Consider the following 19976-nt stretch of genomic DNA (forward strand, 5'->3'; position numbering starts at 1 on the left):
CAGTCCTGCCACCCACCATTGCTGCAGCAGGCTGGTGATAGCCCTCTGAGCGGTAGCAATTCCACAGGTTGACTTGTCACTTTGTTCAGGCTTTGCCCCCGGCGCTTTAGTACTGGCGCATGCATGCATGCCCAATCTAGAGCCAGCAATAGCAACGCGTGGGGCTGCGCATCGCTGTCGCTGGCACCCCTACATACGGAGCGAAGTGTTCTTAATTTCTAAGCAATCTAGTCAGATTGCTTAGAAATTAAGTGAACATCGCTCCGTGTGTACCCCCCTTAAGATGTGTCAGCGATTTGTAAGTATGCTGAACGAGGTAAGAACAGCATGTTTCCTGGCCACTAGCTACTCTTTCCCCTGGCTGCCTCGGGCAGTCAGGAAGTGATATACCAGGCAGTTTGCATGCAATTTTAACTGTGCTGGACTGTGTCATACATAACTCACCAGAATACAATACCATATCCTCCAACTGTACCTTTTTGGCAGGTACAGTACCTTTTTTATGGTCTGTACTGGCCAAAAAGGTCTCTGTACTGATTTTTTACTCTCCAAATTTAAATTGAAAGTATAGGAAAGCGGTTACCCGTGGCCACACCCCCTTTCCTAATTTGTACCAGTTTTTATGTGTAAAATGTTGGAGGGTATGCAATACTTAGATACAGGGACCAGCACTAATGTTGGAAATATCCTTGTGTATCAATGCCTATTTCCCTATAGATTGTAAGCTTGCGAGCAGGGCCCTCCTGAGTACTACATCTGTCTGTTATTACCCAGTTTTGTTCTATTACTGTTGTTCCAATTGTAAAGTGCAATGGAATATGCTGTGCTATATACGAAACTGTTACTTTATACCATAAATATACAGTACAATAATCTACAATAAAGGTCTGTTTTTTTTATGACTCTGTGATATCAGAAGGCAATTTCTGATATGTGAGAAGGCAATTAATATACATCATGCCTGCTAGTAACTTTATGCTTTCTTCATTTTGATAATATTTAAAATGTTTATAAAATTAGAACTGGGGAAAAGATAATGACATGCACTGAGTGTTTGCTCCTATTATTGAGTGGTTGTTGTAGAGCAAACTTTCTTGACATTTCTACTGATTGGTTGGACAGAAGGCCTCTGGTTCAGTGATGGACTAAGGATGATTTGCACCCTCAACATTGCCAGTGTGCACATGTACGTGAAAAGTGGGTGTGGCCACGCCTCACGGGGGCGTGTTGCGAATCACAGGCATGGCTTTGCAGCATTCTCATCTCGCCGCATGCCGACCAAGCAGCTCCACTGTTTGGCAAGGCTAGGGATCATATGTATCAAAGCTTGGAGAGAGATAAAGTGGAGAGAGATAATGTAGTAGCCAATTAGCTCCTAACTGCCATGTTGCAGGCTGTGTTTGAAAAATGACAAGATCTAATTGGTTAGTAGTTTATCTCTCTCCACTTTATCACTCTTCAAGGCTTAGTACATCTGCCCGGGAGCGAATTGGTTGGTACTTTATCTCTCTCCACTTTATCTCTATCCAAGCTTTAATACCTATGCCCCTATAACAGTACTGTCGACATTCTGACACTGTGGATTTTGACGTCATCTTTCAACATTCTGAACAAGTACACTTGCTAAATGTCTACATATTCTACCTAGCTCCTATATATGTTATGGGGATATGAATGTTATAAACTTCACTGACTAGTGTGCAGTACTCATAGATTGATTTATGTTAACACCACTTCTTTGACAATGAAGCCAAAGGTCTAAATGGGGTTGAGTTACCATACCGAAGCTGGGATTCCGGCTTTTAGATGGCCGGCAACGAAGCCGCGCAACATGTTCTAATCCCATGCTATGGGTGTCATGGACACCCACGGGTGGGAATAGTCCCTGTTGGTCGGCATGCCAAATGGCGGGCTATTGAGCGTTTGGGATCCTAGCGTCAGTATTATGACCAGCAGAACCGCATCCCGTCCAAATGTAGTGGGCACCAATGTAGTTTAGGCAGTATAGTTGGTAGATTTAAAGTGGCAATTAATTTTAAGGCAAAACTGGAGTTTTTTGCCTTAAAACTAATTTCCGCTTTAAATCTAGCTGCTCTGTATATCGCTGAAATAGTGCATTTATTTTAACTACATATTACATATGGGCCCAAATAGTAAGAATGTATGAAATGTATGGTTCACGGGCAAATGTACCAGAATTTCATGTGTCCCCTGGCAACCAATCAGCTGTTACAGGGAAGATAACGGAATATGACTGTTGTCTATGGATAACAACACAATTAATATTATACTGTACATGTCCCTCACCAGTGTCAGACTGGGGCATGAAGGGCCCGCCGGGGGAATGCTGTGATAGGGGCCCATACTAAAGGGTGTGGCCAGCCTAAAAAGGGGTGTGGCCAGCCTCCACAGAGGCTTGAAATACACAATAGTCTAGTGCAGTGTAATGCAACATATCTACCATGTTTAATACAAGTGCACAGTCTGGAACCTGATCCCTAGAGGAAGGAGTGGGCACTCATGCAGTGGGGCCTACCAGTGGTTTCCCTGGTACCCCTGTGGGCCAGTCCGACCCTGTCCCTCACCTTAATCAATCATATTGGAAAATGCTGCTTAGCAGCACAGGATAGCACAGGGGCTGCAGAAATGTCATGACTGAATGCTTACACGGAGATGAGTGTTGTGTGCTTAATCTCTACCTGTTTTGGCTCCTTGTGTCACGGTTCCTTTCACTATGAACGTCAGCAGCACCTTGAACAAATATTTCCACTCAGTTAGCTCCCTCCATGCTGACACACTTAACTCTGTCCATTACTCTTAATAATGTGCTCTTATAAATATTTGACATTGCCACATAACATAGCCTGTGACATTGATATCACCTCATATGCTGTATAAATATAACCGGCGTTGACTGCTACGTTATCAGATCAGAACTTGCAATCGACAACAGGATACATTAGCATTGGGGAGACCATGAAGTAAATCCAAAAATCTGTTTCACTTTAAGATTGGTTTTATTATCTCAATAAAATTGTTTTTAATATTATTTAAAATATATTGTATTATGTGTATTATATAGTATATGGATATCACGGTGATAAGAAATAACTTTTCAGGGCTATTTAACAAAAATCCCTTGCCAGGAACCCAGCTCTGATAGGGGAATACATACGATATACCAGATGTCGGGATGCCGGTTGTCAGTATCCCGACACAGCGGCATTCCGGCAGCGAGTCCTCTCGTGGCCTTGCTGCGTTCGCCATGCATAGGGCCTGGTGACGAGCTTAGCTTAGGGTCCACGCCACCACCTGAGTGGGAATACGGGGCTGTGGGCGGGATTCCAACCACCAACATTTAGGTATATTAACAGCATACCCTGATACTAGTCAGGAAAGGTGCAGTAAAGTGATTGCATTCAATACCACTTTACTGCCGGCTCTAACCCTGCTGGCTCTAACCCTGGTATTGTGCATCCACAATACCTCCCAACTGTCCTGTCTCGCCCGGGAAGGTAAGTTGGTGGAGACTTTGATCATCCGCTGCTCTGCAAAGCAGCACACAGCATCTATACAGTGCAGGGAGGGTAGCGCTGGGCATGCCTCCAAAATGACAAAGCAGGTCCGTGCCACGAAGACACGTCCACTAGATTAAGATCATGCCCCCTCCCAAATGAGGACATGCCCCCTTTCTGGTCCAGATCTCATAGCAATAATATTTGGGAGGTATGTATGTGCAGTATCATTTTGTGACAGGTGGGACAGGAGGAGCATTATGCCTGCCGGGGATGTCAGTAGATCCCACTCCAGCTGTGCTGTCCCCATAGGATTAGAGCATCTAATGCTAGCTCAAGCTTTTCGGGCATGCCTACTAAGCCTTGAAGATAGAAAAGTGGACAGAGATAAAGCACCAGCAAAGCAGCTCCTAGCTGCCATGTTACAGGCTGTGTTTGAAAAATGACAGGAGGGTCTATTTACTAAGCATTCGATGGAAATAAAGTGGACGAAGATAAAGTGCCAGCCAGCTAGCTCCTGTCATTTTTTAAACACAGCCAGTAAGATGGCAGTTAGGAGCTGATTGGCTGGTACTTTATCTCCATCCAAGCCTTAGTAAATAGACTCCTTTATCACTCTCCACTTTAACTCTCTGCAAGGCTTAGCACATATGCCCCTTTGAGCTTGGTTTATTGCTCCTGGTATCTCTTTCTTTTAGAAAGACAGGAAACTTAAATCATACAGAAACAGACATTTTCACATGATTATCTGTAGATATTACTCTAAATGGGCCCCTAATGGTCAGGAAAAATGGACACTGATTTTTCATAATTCTGAAGAATAAAATGTGACATACCATAATCTGATTTCAAATGATAGTTCCAGGATAGAGCTGCAATATCTCCTCTGTTTCCCAAAAAGTGCTTAGTTTTTGTCAATTAAAGCATTCCTTATGCTGGGTACAACACACCTATAGATATAACTGCAGATCAATTGATCTGCAGATATATCTATAGCCGGATCGGGCAGTGTGCTGTGCATATACACTGATCTATCCGTCGGGGACTGACGTCATGAACTCGGCAGGCATTTACACACGCCCGCCCAGTTCAGCTGTCAATCACCGCCGACTCCTGTAGCTTGTGTACAGGCGGTCTAACGATATATTGGCTGTCGGCTGTGCAGCAGGGCCGATGCAATATGTCTGTGGACGGAGTTCACAGATGTATCACTCGCACACACTGGCAGACGGACCCGCGATATATCGGCCATTCAAGAGAACGGCCACTATATCGACCAGTGTGTATGCACCATTAGTTTCCTAGGAATCACATTGCTAAATCTACAAGACTAATATTGTCTCTCCCTGCATTCAGTACCCAAACAAAAGCAAGATTAAACAATGGAGTGAGAACCTGATTCAGAGGGGCACACTGCAGCATTTGCTACTGTGATGTCAGACGCAACAGACTTGCGGAAATATGCTAATGAGAGAGACGCCCACCGCCAGCATCTCAGGTCCGCCGCTTATGTACATTGGCTTCCATGCATTCTGCAGTTGCCCTGTTAACCCAGTAGAAACATGTAAGTTGCAGGCAGTGTGGGTTGTGACTTGTAGTAAGAAATGGGGAAATGTTATCTGATGTTAAGTGGAATGGATTGCATGTGAAGGATCATGGGAAAATTACTTAACAATTGAATAGGTACTATCTCAGTGAACATTCACTTCTCAGAAAAGGAAATCACTTGAACCATACAAAGCACTAAATAGCATTACAGAGAAAGTGCTTTATAACATATATAGACCATGATTTCCCACAAATTCTGACTCTAAGGCTGGATACAGACCTGGCAGATTTGTTGGTGGAGCCTCCATTGCGCTGATCGAGAGGTCGATCAAGGTAAGTGCACACATTTACTAATAAACCGTTCCATATGTCAATCCCAGTCATACACTAGTGGGCATTTGAATTGACATCGGCACCTGCAGCAAGTGTATGCGTGGACAACAGTGCAGAAGCATTCTGGAGTTTGGCCCCTGTAGCTAACACCATCTGGAGATGGTGCTATCCCATCGTAGCCTATGGGTTACAGATTGCAAATCACCGGGGGAGGGTGTCTCCCCGCAGTGATTGCCACGCATGTGTGGTCAGCAGACCAGGGGCATGCGCAGGACTCCTGGCACTGAAGCAAACAAATCGCAGGGGTGGGCTCATTTCAAAGCCCTTGTCCTTGCATACGCCGCTTCATAGATCGCCGTTTCATAGACAGTGCCGTTTCTAGCGGCGGGCGAGCCGTGCAACCGCACGGGGCGCCCGCCGAGGCACTTTGTGTGTCCTTATCTCCCCCTCCTCTCTCTTCCCGAGCACTCCTGCTCGGGGATAGAGTTTCGCGGAATGACGCGTTTGCGTCGTGACGTCACGAAACAATCGCGTCATTCCACGAAACCCCGCCCCCCGAGCAGGAGTACTCAAGAGGGAGGAGGAGCAGACAAGCCTGGAAGTAGGAGGCGGCCGGCGCGAGGGAGGTGAGGCGGCCCGACCCAAAGAGCGGGAAGATCTTCTATGTAAGTAAGTAGTCTCTCTCTCCCTCTCCCTTCCTTCCCCCCCACTTGACACCTGCCTCCCGCACTGTTTAAAATGGGGACACCTGCCTGCCGCGCTGTTTAAAATGGGGACACCTGCCTGCCGCACTGTGTAAAATGGGGACACGTGCCTGCTATACTGTGTAAAATGGGGACACTTGCCTGCTGTAATGTGTAAAATGGGGACTTTTGATTTTATTTTTTTTCCCTGTGGTGGCCGTGGTGATATCAGATGAGGCCATGCCCACTTTAATGAGACCACGCCCATTTTAATCAGGCCACTCCCCCTTGTCGGGAGCGCACATGCTTTTCCTTTTTATAGCTATGGGGGGGGGTGCATTTTTTTTTTATAGCAATGGGGGCGGGGGGGGGGCGCATTTTGAAATCTCGCACTGGGAGCCAAATTGGCTAGAAACGCCCCTGTTCATAGATCTGCCCGATGTATGCGCATCCTGCAATGTGATCTTGACTACAAACATCCCAGATCACATTGCAAATGCAGTGATTGATAAATTGCCCCCACTGTGAGAGGAATAACACACATGGGTTACTGAGATTAAAGCTTTGAAAAGAGATAACATATTTATGGGACCAGTGGCGGATCCAGGGGGGGGGGGCACTCGGGCCCGTGCCCCCCCTGTCATTTGTGGCTCCCCCCCCCCCCCCCCGCGGCGTCGGCGCCGCACAGGGAGATGATGGGCGCCCGCTGAGATTGTGTTACCAGCGGGCGCCCGTCTCCCTGCACAGCGGTAGCCGGAGGCAGGAGCTCAGTACTGAGCTCCGGCTTCCGGCGCTGTCACTGCGCCGTGCGCTATGGGAGAGACGTCAGTCATGACGTCTCTCTCATAGTACTGAGGAGAGGACGCCAGCCAGAAGGAGGACTGCAGCGGCGCGGGAACGGGGCTCGGTAAGTATTATGTTTTTTTCTTCCTTAATGCAGCGGTGGCATCTCCTGGGGGAAACTACGGGGGGACATTACTACTGGGTGGGCACCAACAAGGGGCATTACTATTGGGGGGGGCATCAACAAGGGGCATTACTACTGAGGGGGGGCATTACTACTGGGGGCATTATAACTGGGGGCATCACTACTGGGGGGGCAGCTACTGGGGGCATTATTACTGGGGGGGGGCAGCTACTGGGGGCATTATTACTGGGGGGCACCTACAGGGGGCATTACTACTTGGGGGCTAAACTACAGGGGCATTACTACTTGGGGGCTAAACTACAGGGGGAGCCAAACTACTGGGGGCATAACTACAGGGGCCAAACTATTGGGGGCATTACTACTTGGGGGCTAAACTACAGGGGGAGCCAAACTACTGGGGGTATAACTACAGGGGCCAAACTATTGGGGGCATTACTACTGGAGGCTAAACTATAAGGGGGGCATAACTACAGGGGCTAAACTGCAATGGGGCAAACTACAGGGGGGCATTACTACTGGTGGCTAAACTATAAGGGGGGCATAACTACAGGGGCTAAACTACAATGGGGCAAACTATAGGGGGGCATTACTACTGGTGGCTAAACTACTGGGGTCATAACTGCAGGGGCATTACCACTGGGGGCATAATGACTGGGGGCATTACTACAGGCAACATTACTACTGGGGGCAATACGGGCATTGCATAAGGGACACCACTAATATGGGGTCTATATAAGGGGCACTACCAGTACAGTGGACATTGCATAATGAGCGCTACAACTGTGGGCATTGTATAAGAAGCGCCACCTCACATGCACCGAAGCCGCACGCAAATGTACTTGCCCCTTCCATGGTGCCCCCCCTATCATTTTCTCCTGGATCCGCCCCTGTATGGGACAAACATAAGGAAACAGCACTCTAGTCTAAGCATATAGTAATACCTTTCTTGAAGGTAGGTAAAATCCTGTATTATTACTATTCAAACATCTGTTAATATCTTTGCATTTTACAAGCATACAAGGAAAGTAGATAATAGATGTACTGTTCATTTTCATCAAATAGGTATTTAAGAGACCAAAACAAAATGAGAAATGTATGACGCTTTCTGAGTGATGTCATATGTTGTATGCCGGAAATCTTTAATTATCCCCAAATCAACCTCCTTATATCTGTATTACTGCATTCAGCACCTAATTACAGGAATTTGGTGACTTTTATGAATGGAGAAAATCCATGTAACTTGGATGCCACAGAAGTAATGGATGCAGATAAACACAAAAACTAGCGCACACACATAATAGAGAAAAGTGAAAATGAAACAGATCAAATACAGTAGGAATAGAGAATTATTTTTTACAATATCCTCAATGTCAACAGAACTTGCAGAGAATCAATAGAAAGACCATCCAGTGTAACAAACTTGGATCAATAAATACGAAATCATTTTCCTAGTTTGTCTCACTAGTTACTACATATATTTACACATTACACATGAATGTAGACAAATACATAAATACATTACACCTTGCTCCTGTCATGTACAGCATAATCTCACCCACCTGACAGAGCTGTAGAGACTCATGGACAAACCTTTAACAACCAAGCAAAATCTTTCAAATGTAATTGTTGATTGCTTGCTAAGGGTTAATCGCTGCAGATCTTCCCTTCAGTAAATATAACATCTTCCCTTCAGTAAATAACACCAGCAGATATTGTCCACTATCACTTTTCAATATATAAATAAATGCCTTTGAAGTTTGGAGCCAAGAGGGAACATTTGTATAATTCTAGGAAGTATGTCTTTACTGAAAGAACATGATAGTAGAGGAATAGTAAATCCAACCCTTGCAACAAATGAGCAAATTAATGTATAGACATAACAGGTTGTTCTTCATCCACCATCAAACGTCTATGTTTAATGTAATATTGATTTTTTTTTGTCTGTTATAGTATATAATAATACAGATAATTAATTAATTAACAATTAATGTGCAGATTAAGCAAATATGAAAATCTATTATTATACCTGCTTTTTTATAGGGTACCAATCTCTTAATCACACTGAAAAACATTTAAAGGTAGACAAGCCTACATACCCATCTGATGCCCTGGATACTTTTGGTAATGTCATCAGATCTCTGGTCCACTTGGATCTCGTAGGAGTAACTCCTGAAAAAATGCATCTTGTTCCTGTGCCTCATATCACACAGATGTAATAGGTGATGTGGAACCCTCAGCACAGAGACCCCGATGCTGAAGCCGACCATCAGCCAGACGCTGCTCTACCCTGTCTACCAGGTACACGAGCTCCGTCCACAATGCTACCTCTTCTCCACTTATTGTAATGCTGGTCTCTTTGCAGAATAAATCGACTGTGACACTGTAAAACCAATGTGATTAGGTAAAAAATAACAACACTTTCACGGATTGCAAGTTCCAACACTGCACAGAAGACATATGATTACTGTCATTTCAGAGGGACAATCCGGCAACTAATATGTTTAGTTAAACTGTTGCAGACATTAAAGGGAACTATTTGTAATTATATTGCAGTTGTATCCAGCAGTGGTTTTGTATTTAGCAGCTGAGAAGCATTTTGTGTAGAACAGGTTAGAGAATTCATCCACGATCCGGTCCAGATTGTCCAGTATCCTCAGATCAGATCTCCGGGACTTGTCGCACCGATCTGATCCTGTCTCTCACTGCCCTGTGTTGAGTAGAGGTTGCTATTCCTCATTGCCGGCACAATGCTGTCTCTTGGGAAGAGGAGGAGGTGAATGGAACCAATAATAGTCTCTATTGAAAGTTTTGTCTTTGTAAGCCCTCTCAGGCAATGGCACAGAGCTGCTCTCCCAGCAATGAATCCTGATACACAGAGCTCAGTGCTGCACGTCCTGGCTCTTTCACTTTACACAGCAACTGCAGCCCAGCTCCTTGCCTACACACTGCTTAGAAGGTTGCACCTACTAGGACGCCTCAAGCAAATGTACACAAGCAGTCAGGCAGGTTATCAGCCCAGAACAGTAATGGTCCCTTCTTCTGAGGGAGAAAGGTTATTGCAGAGTAACCGGTCTGAGGTATCCAGGACCAGGTGGCTCTGTGCAGCCAGTGTCCTTATTATCATGGGGACAGTCAGTGTGGCTGGCTGGCATAGAGGGACAGCACTGATTGTCTCTCTCTCTCTCTCTCTCTCTCTCTCTCTCTCTCTCTCAAACACACTGGCTTTTACTGTGCTACAACTACAGAACAGAAGATCTTGGCAGGTGACCTAAGACATTATGAAGAAATGTACACTCCCAGGAGAGCAAAGGAAGGAGGGGCAGCAGTGGGGAGGGAGATAATGCACAAATACTGGGGACTGTGGGCACCATTGGGGAGGTTACGAGATAATCTGAGAGAAATTAAACAGTTGTTGCTTTCTGACATAATACATACTCCAGATCCAGGCTATGGACTATTTGCATTTAAAAATATTACATTTTCTTTCAGTAAAAAAAAACCCCAAAAATAAAACAAGATTTGGGAGAAAGATTCTGCACCAGGTACAATGTGGTTATCTTTGCATGATTCTGCACAGCTTGATTTACTACCATTGGCATATTTATGATGGTTGCAGGGTGTGCAGCGCACATGGGCCCCTGCACCCATATAATTGTGCCTCAGAGCACATGGGACCCTCCAGACTCCAGAGGGGCCTGCACCCATATAATTATACTTATCACTCTGGAGTCCTGCAGTGGCCGGCGCTCAGGGCCGGTTCTTGGGCGCTGTGCGCCACGGGTGACAATAGGGTGCGTGGCTTCGTACAGGGGGCGTAGTCATTTACGCCCCCTGTACAGACTGAAATGATGTGCGGTGCGCGATGATGTCATCGCGCACCGCACAGTAAAGGACCTCTCCACGAAGGGAAACTAGACGCGTACGCGTCTAGTTTCCCTTCACAGCGGCAGCGGGGGCCAGGCTGCCAGCGGGGGGCACAGCAGCAGCGGATCTTGCCCTGGCGCGGCGCCCTCCGGAAGGCGGTGCCCCGATCAAAAGTCCTGCTTGCCCATGGCAAGATCCGCTACTGCTGGCGCTGGTGACATAAATCACCAGGAAAATGGTGCAGTGGTCATTTTTCCCAGTGAATCACGCATACGCAGTTGATATATCCCCAGGAATAAGGCTTGGGCCCCATTTTCCCAGAGAGGTGCACAAAGCAAGAGTCTACAGCTCTGTGGCCGCTGACAAAGAAAGGGGGCCAGCGTGGAGCTTGCACACGGACCCCTCTTCTCCGTCTGCCCCTGTTTACTACATTATGCTAAAATTAGTTTCCGTAATGCTGATGCGAGGATCCATTCAGCTCAAAGAGGGAAGACACAACACCTTCAATTTTTCCGTCCAAAGTCGCAACTGCCATTATTGTCTGCACTTGCAACAGCCCCATTATCTCATTTTGGAAGTGGTACTTGTATCGTGGAATATACACTGCTCAAAAAAATAAAGGGAACACTTAACACAATGTAACTCCAAGTCAATCACACTTCTGTGAAATCAAACTGTCCACTTAGGAAGCAACACTGATTGACAATCAATTTCACATGCTGTTGTGCAAATGGAATAGACAACAGGTGGAAATTATAGGCAATTAGCAAGACACCCCCAATAAAGGAGTTGTTCTGCAGGTGGTGACCACAGACCACTTCTCAGCTCCTATGCTTTCTGGCTGATGTTTTGGTCACTTTTGAAAGCTGGCGGTGCTTTCACTCTAGTGGTAGCATGAGACGGAGTCTACAACCCACACAAGTGGCTCAGGTAGTGCAGCTCATCCAGGATGGCACATCAATGCGAGCTGTGGCAAGAAGGTTTGCTGTGTCTATCAGCGTAGTGTCCAGAGCATGGAGGCGCTACCAGAAGACAGGCCAGTACATCAGGAGACATGGAGGAGGCCGTAGGAGGGCAACAACCCAGCAGCAGGGCCGCTACCTCCACCTTTGTGCAAGGAGGAACAGGAGGAGCACTGCCAGAGCCCTGCAAAATGACCTCCAGCAAGCCACAAATGTTCATGTGTCTACTCAAACGATCAGAAACAGACTCCATGAGGGTGGTATAAGGGCCCGACGTCCACAAGTGGGGGTTGTGCTTACAGCCCAACACCGTGCAGGACGTTTGGCATTTGCCAGAGAACACCAAGATTGGCAAATTCACCACTGGTGCCCTGTGCTCTTCACAGATGAAAGCAGGTTCTCACTGAGCACATGTGACAGACGTGACAGAGTCTGGAGACGCCAAGGAGAACGTTGTGCTGCCTGCAACATCCTCCAGCATGACCGGTTTGGCAGTGGGTCAGTAATGGTGTGGGGTGGCATTTCTTTGGGGGGCCGCACAGCCCTCCATGTGCTCGCCAGAGGTAGCCTGACTGCCATTAGTTACCGAGATGAGATCCTCAGACCCATTGTGAGACCATATGCTGGTGCGGTTGGCCCTGGGTTCCTCCTAATGCAAGACAATGCTAGACCTCATGTGGCTGGAGTGTGTCAGCAGTTCCTGCAAGACAAAGGCATTGATGCTATGGACTGGCCCGACCATTCCCCAGACCTGAATGTTGCTTATTGATCTAATCTAGTAGGGAAAAACTGAAGTAATTGAAAAAAATGTGCAATACTGAAACATAAAGTAAATAAGAGACATAAAATGATGAATAAGGAATATTTATAAAAGGTCACTAAGTTCTATGTTTTATTTGTGGTGTCATTAACAGACCTTTTTCTTCATAATTAATACTTTGTTGTATAAAGCTACGCGGTTTTGTTATTCACTCCAAAATCATGCACAGACAAGGTGGAATGATGCTTCTTAGTGCAGTATAAAGACTGAGGCACCTAATGTACATTCACAGTACCTCGTTTATAAAGCTCACTCGATTAGCAGCACAAAATCATTAATTATGGACCCATGTGCCTATAAGGTCTGCCCTGTGCAAAAGTCCAGCCACATACAACAACCTCAGTACCGCCCATTTCCTTTAATAACACTTCATAGTTTTTCTTCCAAAATCTTGCCCAGTTTACCCTACTGTATGTCTTAAACTAATCATGAAAGTGATGGTGCATTGCAGCTGTCTTTTGTCACGTGTGTCATTTCTGTGGCAAAAACTGACGTTCTCCCTGGAGATGAAGCATCTCCCTATTTTAAAAGCCCTTTGGGTTATTAAAGTTCCCAGATTGCAAGTAAAAAAATAGGTAATTATATTCTACATTTTTTCCTAAACTATATCTGATTTCAGCTAGGACTCTTATCTGTGTGGAGCGGATCCTGTATGCTTTTCTCGGTTTGTGAATAGGCTTTAATCCTAGTGGTAGAGAATTTGGCTTGTAAACTCCACTGGGCCAGGGAATTAGGTGAATGATCAAATATTCTCTTAAAAGTGTTTTGTGGAGCTAATAGGTGCTTTTAAAATACTGTAACTGGTGATTGCAACTGTAAAGGGCCCCATACACTAGAACAATAATGCCCGGTTTCATCCAATTTCGGGCATTCGGGCTGATATATAGGGTGAAACTGGGCATTTTGGAGGTGTTTCTGATCCGATGTGGGTTCCCCTGAGGGTCGGATTGGCTCCCTTAGATCGTTAGTGCTGCACTCGTGATATGTCGGTTACCGCAGGCATGGCTGGGATCGCATACGATATATTGCATGCAAAATTTACCAAATCGTATGGAATCATATGGAACCACTCCCAGGAAGCTCCCGATACAGTTCAAGGGAAATCGCCTCCGACTTCAGCCTTAGACATATCGTTGTGGTGTATGAGGCCCTTAAGTCACTGCTGTGCTCTAACACCCTGGACTTGGAGCACAACGCAAACTCCCGAGTTAAAATAAATCTGAGCAGTATTTGTGTGCTACAGGCTAAAGTTTGTACATTTTCTCATATCTGCTGTCACATCCCCTGTGTCTCCATTATATAACCAATCATTATCTGAGAGCTGTAAATCTCTCTTAATTTAAATATAAACCCAAACACAGATAGAGAGCACTTAGTAGTCAAAAGCTGATAATGTAGATATGAACCACTCATCCTGCCCACATTACTTATTACCATCCACAGATAAAAGCAGCTGCAGGGAGAAAACAGCTTTTTGTATGTAACTCAATATTAGCAAATTGTAATTTCAATATTTTTTCCAAAATGATAGATTTAATGCACAATATGCTTCAATCTTTCTATGGCGCAAATTGGGCCAGATTCAGATGAGGATGGAGTGAGCATCGCTGCTGCTTCGTGGTATGGTAATGCAGCAGGAGGCGTTTGGTATAAGTAGTACTGCGTGCATCCTCGAAGGCAGCATCAGATCACCTGTGACAACATACGCCAACTGCATGACTCATGAGGTCACCTAAGCAAGCCACAGAAGCTCCTACAAAGAGGCCAGAAAATCTCTGTCTTCTGACAGAGATCCTGGCCTTGGCATGCCCCCAAAATGGCAGTGCTGAGCCTCCATTTTGGGAAATGGAGGCCATCGCCACCGCCTACCCGCCCTCCCATGGTCGCAGACTGTCAGTCTACTGACATCTGCAGCTGTAGGCCCGGGGCATGTGCCAAGTACCAAACATCGGTTCTTTGTGACATAAACCTCAGATCTGACAGGATCTGAATTTGGCCCATTATAACAGCAGCATGGAAAAATCAATTCATTTCACTCATGCTTCATCCATTGTGCTTTGTTTGCACAGGATTGCAAGTGCCATGTTTGATCAAATCATAATTATACATCTAGTAATCTATGTAGCAAAGTGTAAATGGTTAAAGTCATCACCAGAATAATGAACTTTAAATATTTCAGTGCTAATGTAGCAGAAGACAAACTGTAAGGCCTATAGGTAAGAGCCTTGGCATAACTCCCAACTTTGTGTTTTTCCAAAGAGGGACACACGCGCGGCTTCGCCGCGCGCGCTCCCGAAAAAGGGGCGTGACCTAAGAAAATGGGTGTGGCTTCATGGGTGGACCCGCGATCGCGAGCCACGCCCCTGTTTTAGTCACTGAGGGGGCATGCCCAGCGCTCTGTGAGCCGCTGGCATGCCCCCTCTCCCTCTGACTCCCCTGAATAGACGCTGTGCGCATGCGCACAGCGTCTATTCAACGCTGCTCTGCTAAGCAGGGCAGCAACAGACAGAGACTCCCAACTGCCCCCCCACCGCGGGACACTGCGGCCCGCGGGTGGGACAGCGGGACAGTCCCCAAAAAATGGGACTGTCCCGCGAAAATCGGGACAGTTGGGAGGTATGCCTTGGGCATGTTAGCTTCTTTTACTTGTAGAATTACTTTTGTTTTCATTCAGATTGACAAGGCCGAGGTAGGAGTCATGGTATTACCCAGAGCTGGCCATAGGCATGGGCAGTAGTATAGGCAAATGCCTAGGGGCATCTAGAAAATGTCCAAGGGCATCTGAAAAACAAACAAACAAGTGGCATCTGGGCAGACATCTAAGTTCCGCTGTGTCAGCTCCAGATTCCAGAAGTAGCTTTCCTCCAACAGGAAGTACAGGCTTTCCAGCACTGCTGCGCATTGCCTGTCATATTACATGATAGGCAGCAGAAAGCCTGTACAGAACAGCACCGATCATACAAATTCTGCAGCTTCCATCAGTGTCACGTCAGCATTACTCATACTTATGAGAGCTTGTTAAAGAGATAGGTTGGGGTTGGATTGCTGGAGACAAACAAAAGGAAGAAATTTGATTGCCGGAAACACAATGGGGTATATGCAATTGCGGTCGAATTCATGAAAATGTCGAAAAACGGGGCATTTTCGACAAAAAAAACCTGTCGAATTGGATTCGACAATGCAATACAGTACTTTTCATCAAAATACCTGCCGTTTCAGATTAGACTTTTTGCAAATCGACATTTTCAAAATTCGACATGTCTGCAATGGTCAAAATGCGGCTTTTCAACAAAAGTATATTCAATTGAAGAATGTCGATTCGACAACAGTGCTTTTCGACAGTCATTTCGTCAATTTCAGTCCGCCTCACTTTGCTGGCGAGAGCTGATTAAAAAAAATTTAAAAATTTTTTTTTTTTTGCTTTTTGGATTGCTAATAGCATATCTATTTATATTTGAAGGGATTATTTACTTGGTTTGTCTTTTTTGACTCACAAGTATTATTTAATTGATTTTTAAAAATAATATTTTTTTCTTCACTCTGCTGAGGGAAATGTACCCATGATTCCACAGTTTTTTTTGTGTAAACTGTTTTTATTGATTAAAGCAGCAGACAAAACATTACAGCAATACTTTTCCAAAAAGGGGGGGGGGGGACAAAAACATCACATATCATATATGTCAGCACACTACACATAGAGCGCCCAAAGAAGAAAGATAATTTGTCTGCTTCGCTTACAACATCAGAACTTATAAAGGAGGAACATTTTAACATAACAGCATCGGAAAATGGGAAAGAGGAGAAAGAGAGAGAAGAGAAGAAGTAAAAAGGAGAAGAGAGGGAAAATTAAGACAGGTAGAGTCAGGTGTGAGAGTCTGCGCAGTAGGGACAGGTTGTTTGGGGGACGGAGGGGGGGTCTCCACCAATTAAGGGTCTGAGGCATATTAGAAAGACATCGTAATCGGAATATGAATATGGATATGAATATGAATATGAAGGGGGTTATGTCGCCATGTAGGACCGATACAAAGGTGTGTCCTTAAAGTCGTACCAGGGAAACCAGATAGCTATAAAGTTAACGGTTTTCCCGGATGAGAAGGAGACAAGGTCTTCCATATCTAAAAAGTAATCGATCTTTGTGAACCATAATTTAATCGAGGTAGGTGAGGTGGATCTCCAAAGGATTGGAACAACCGCTTTCGCTGCGTTGCTAAGATGTCTCAACAGGGAATGTTTGTAGGAGTGTATTCCTGTGGAGGTGTGATTGAGGAGCCAAAAACCTGGGTCTTTTGGGATCTCATCTCCCACTATCTGTTCGGTACACTTAAATACCTCTGCCCAAAATGGAGTTATAAGAGGGCAATCCCACCAAATATGTATAAAACTCCCTGGGGCGTTTTTGCATCTCCAGCACAGATTCGAGAGAGAGGGAAACATTTTATTGAGAACAAGAGGAGTCCTATACCACCTATATATAAGTTTATAGAGGGTCTCCAATGTCGATAAGCATAGAGAACTCGCCTGGGCGTTCTTAAATACGGAATCCCAGTAAATCTGCGTAGGTAGCCCTGACAGTTCCCTCTCCCAGGAAGCCAGAAAGGTAGGAGGTTGCGGGAAAAAGTTTTCCATGATAAGCGCATAGATTTGTGAAATAGTATGTGTGGGAGAACTGGGCGACGTGCATAGTCTTTCAAACCCGGTGAGATCCCTAGTAATGTCAGAGAGGTTCTTAGAAGATGATATGAAATGATGAACCTGCAGGAACCTCCAAAACTCAGCACTATGTAGGTTCCAGGAAGATTGAACATCTGAAAAGGAGCGCACCCTACCCGAGCTCACCAGCTGACCGACTCTAAAAATCCCGGCTTCCGCCCATGGAGTGAAAGCTGTCCCGTGAAGACCTGGAGCAAATTCGGAGTTACGGAGAAGGGAGGTTAAGGGGGACCATTTGGAGGATATATGGCTCTGGGATCTCAGCGTGGCCCATAATTTAAGCGTGGGGGAGACCGTGGGGTGTGTAACCTTCGGAAGGGTAGGAAGCCAAGGTGCAATTTCAATATAATGTGGGAGACAGCCCTCCTCTAGTAGGACCCATTGTTTGCGGTCTTTAGCACGCATCCATTCCAGAATCCTATTCAAATGTACTGCGTGGTAGTAGTTAGGAATATGTGGGAGTTGTTGCCCCCTTTGATGTTTTCTCCTAAATAAAATGTCGTGTTTAAACCTGGGTGTCTTACAACCCCATACAAACGCGCGAATAAGATTCTGGACGTCTCGGAGCCAAAGCAGGGGGATGTGTATCGGAAGGGTCTGGAGAAAGAATAGTATCCTAGGGAGGGCGTTCATTTTGACAACGTTAATCCTGCCGAACCAAGACAGTCTTAGTTTCTTCCATTTCTGGAAGTCTAGGCGAAGCCTAGCCAATAAGGGGTTAAAATTTAGGGAGAATAATTTGGATAAATCGTTGGTCAGTAACACCCCCAAATATTTTAATTTGTGATCATGCCAGGTAAAAGGGAAGGCATGTTTCAGGCCCTCTACTATATCAGGAGGAGTAGTTAAATTCATGGCAATAGATTTGGAATAATTTATTTTGAAGTTAGAGAGGGCTCCAAACTTCTCAAATTCTACCATCAAGTTTGGCAAAGAAGTGACCGGTTTTGAGATTATAGCGAGTAAATCATCGGCATATAAAGCCAGTTTGTATTCAGTCCCTTTTACCAACAAACCCGAGATACTCGGGTTTGCCCTAATGCTTCGAGCTAATGTTTCCATGCAAAGGACAAAGAGCAATGGGGATAGTGGACAGCCCTGTCGCGTGCCATTGGAAATTGGAAAGGAATCAGAAAGGGAGCCATTAATCCTAATTTTGGCGGACGGGGAAGTATAAAGAGATAGGATTCTGTGAAGACAGGCGTTACCGAGTCCTAGATGCTTCAGTATGCCAGCCAGAAAGTCCCAGTCCACTCTGTCAAATGCTTTTTCAGCATCGGTCGACAGTATGATTGATGGGGATGAAAGCTGGCCGGCATAGTGAATCATGTTGAGCACTTTAGAGGTATTATCCCTAGCTTCTCGGCCTAAAACAAATCCAGCTTGATCTCCATGTATCAGACCAGGTAATAATAGTTTAAGGCGGTTTGCAATCAGTTTGGCAAAAAGTTTTATGTCTATATTTAATAGTGAGATTGGCCAGTAACTGGAGCAAAGACTGGGGTCTTTACCCTCCTTGGGTAGAACTGCAATATGGGCTTCGAGGGATTGTGGGGAGAAAGGCGATTGTTCTGATATGGTATTAAAAGCTCTCGTGAGTATAGGGACTAATTTCTCTTTAAAAGCTTTAATAGGCAATGGTATATCCATCAGGGCCGGGACTCTTGCCATTGGGAGAGGATTCAATAGCTTTCTTAACCTCCTCAGTAGAAAACGGGGCATCTAGATCTTCTACTTCTTTTGTGGATAGCGTGGGGAAGTCTAAGGCCCATAAATAGTCAGCTATGGCTGTTTGATGGGACAACTTGTCAATTCTTCCGGTCGGACCAGAGAGGTTATACAGAGTGGAATAATATGCCCTAAAGGCCCTAGCGATGTGGGGTGTCTCGTGTTGGGATTGACCGTGGCTATTTTTAATTGTGTGAATAAAAGTAAGAGCACGTTGTTCTCTAAGGGCTTTGGCTAGTAATTTCCCAGGTTTGTTGCCCCATTGATAGTATCTGCTACGGCACTTCCGATAAGAAAACTTGACTCTGTCAGAGAGTAACTTATTCAGATCTGCCCTAGCAGCTTCGAGATCGGCATAATGTTGTGGGGTTTGGGATTTTTTGTGTAGAAGCTCGAGAGATTTTATTTTAGACAATAAATCACCCCCGAAGTTTCTCCCTCTGCTTTTTGCGGAGGGATCCTATCTGGACACAAACCCCCCTAATGACACATTTGTGAGCTTCCCAGACTGAGACTTTGGAAATGTCATCTAAGTCATTGGTACAAATAAGAATCTAAAGCGTTGTCGATTCGAGACCGACAGTCTGCGTCCTGCAAAAAAGTGTCGTTAAAACGCCAGGACCTTGGCGATGTGCACTGGGAGGCAAGCGTAAAGTAAGGTTAACTGGGGCATGATCTGACCACACAATCTGTCCTATAGAGGCATCAGAAAGGAGGTGTAAGTGCCGGTGGCTCAGAAACAAGTAATCAATTCTGGAATATGTCTGATGTGGGTGTGAGAAAAAGGAGTAATCTATCTCAGTAGGATGCGTCAGTCTCCATGTGTCAATCAGCTGGTGGTCGAGCAGGGCGCGCCTCATTCCCCTATGCTCCCTCTCCGGC

General features: G+C 45.5%; 1 protein-coding gene and 1 long non-coding RNA gene across 2 annotated transcripts in view; one reads left to right on the top strand and one right to left on the bottom strand.

Annotated features, from left to right (window-relative positions):
- The window catches only part of LOC135008718 (uncharacterized), a 176696-nt gene extending 167521 nt beyond the window's left edge, over positions 1–9175 (top strand). The window contains exon 5 of the long non-coding RNA XR_010208373.1: positions 9048–9175. This is a non-coding gene — a long non-coding RNA (uncharacterized LOC135008718). The remainder of the gene's footprint in view (positions 1–9047) is intronic.
- Positions 1–10207, bottom strand: part of RAPGEF3 (Rap guanine nucleotide exchange factor 3) — a 369364-nt gene extending 359157 nt beyond the window's left edge. The window contains exon 1 of the mRNA XM_063952220.1: positions 9104–10207. Within this exon, the coding sequence (XP_063808290.1) occupies positions 9104–9274 (171 nt within the window). The 5' untranslated portion in view covers positions 9275–10207. The remainder of the gene's footprint in view (positions 1–9103) is intronic.
- Between the last annotated feature and the right edge of the window lie 9769 nt (positions 10208–19976).

Source organism: Pseudophryne corroboree, chromosome 2 (genome assembly GCF_028390025.1).
Source record: "Pseudophryne corroboree isolate aPseCor3 chromosome 2, aPseCor3.hap2, whole genome shotgun sequence".
NCBI classification, from domain to species: Eukaryota; Metazoa; Chordata; class Amphibia; order Anura; family Myobatrachidae; genus Pseudophryne; species Pseudophryne corroboree.